General features: G+C 36.5%; 1 protein-coding gene across 1 annotated transcript in view; it reads right to left on the reverse strand.

Moving 5' to 3' along the window:
• Positions 1–330, reverse strand: part of LOC140937979 (uncharacterized) — a 3,037-nt gene extending 2,707 nt beyond the window's left edge. Inside the window, exons 1-2 of the mRNA XM_073387534.1 lie at positions 264–330; positions 1–143 (exon numbers count right to left, since the gene is read on the reverse strand). The exon at positions 1–143 is cut by the window's left edge and continues 106 nt beyond it. Of these exons, the coding sequence (XP_073243635.1) occupies positions 1–143; positions 264–330 (210 nt within the window). The remainder of the gene's footprint in view (positions 144–263) is intronic.
• Positions 331–1,614: the final 1,284 nt, after the last annotated feature.

Below are 1,614 nucleotides of genomic sequence, written 5' to 3' on the forward strand. Positions count from 1 at the left end.
CCAACCATCTGTCTTAGCGTGCCAACACCTCACAAACCTGCTGCGGCCTGGACTCTGAACGACTGGATCTAAATATGAACTCAGCTTAATGAGGTACTTGCTGTCAAGGCTGCCAAGAATAGTGGATAAAGAGATACGGCGTTCTTCAAAAGATAACAAAACAAAACAGACTCTATGATAATTATGTATATTACTAGAAAAAAGAGCAGGAGTGCTTAATCAAGCTTAAAATAAAAACCGTTCATTTAAACGGCGTGCAGAACTTGATTCTAGACCCAGTCCACCAATTTCTTGCCGTCCTCCATTAAAAGCCACCCAACTCTGAAACATACTCCGTATTTTCACATAAGGTAACTTTTTAACATATTACATATTGTTTAAGATATTATTAATTAATGGAGCGTTTCACGGTATTTTCTGCAAATAACCACAATATGAGTTCTACAAGTTGTTGTACATATTATGGCATAGGACGCTGTTGGAAAACTGAAACATCTTAAAACACAGTGGCCATTTTAGTGTGATATCTGAACACCTCAGAATTATCAAACTATTTTTAGCAGGAAAAAGTGCGAGCAAATCGCACACTCAGTCTGACAATCATTTGACCTCACTTCATATAAAACCGTAGATCCGGTAACCATAGCAATCGTCTGGCTTCCTTAAACTTAAATATGTCCAAAAAATAAACAATTACTAAAGTGAAATACCTCTGAAAAAAAAAAGGTATGTTGTTCTCCCCCTGCCCCCACGCCCTGCCCCTCTATAACCCGAGGGCAAAAAATGGATCAAATTTACGTTTACCTCTCTTCTAAAACGTTTATATTCTAAATGTTGTAGAAGGCCTAAATGTGATGACATTTTGCCCTAAATGTAATAAAGTCCTCAATGTAGATACTTTTTGCCCTAAATGTAATAAACTCTTAAGACTGATAACATTAGGCCTTAAATGTTTTAACGACATCAATGACGTAAGTAACAAGTCATAGTAAAGGGGCTGTGTCACGGCTGCCTGCTTTATTATGCCATTTTTTTGGGCCAGCAACGACAGTTGGAGCTTTCACCTGCTGTACAACATGACACGTAAATTTAGATACTAGGATTTTTATAGGCCTTTAAAGTTGACCTTTATTTCCCCTCAACCAAAAAGATTGAAAGTGAGTTATTTCAGCGGGTCTTTATGTTGCCTTAAACATAACAAAATTACATGAAGCTTACATTTTGCAAAAAGCAAGGTGCGATGGAACTTTTTATTTCCATTAATATTTTTGAAAATAGTTTACCAAAAAAGTGCTTTTAGGTCGAATAAAATAAATCATGAAATTTTGCAACTGTCGGCGGACTCTCGATATTTACAGTCAGGGCCTCTTAATAAGGCCTAATGTTATCACTCTTAAGAGTTTATTACATTTAGCGCAAAAAGTTATTGCATTTAGGACTTTATTACATTTAGGGTCGTTTATTACATTTAGGCCTTCTACAAATGTCTTCATAAAATCGCACCTTTAACTTCAGCGTAGGTGCCAGTCTCAGCCTTAAACACTCCAGCATTCGTTGCTATACAAATGTAATTTCCTCTATCGTTCCTTGATATGTCTCTTATCACCAAATTGC

Source organism: Porites lutea, chromosome 5 (genome assembly GCF_958299795.1).
Source record: "Porites lutea chromosome 5, jaPorLute2.1, whole genome shotgun sequence".
NCBI lineage: Eukaryota > Metazoa > Cnidaria > Anthozoa > Scleractinia > Poritidae > Porites > Porites lutea.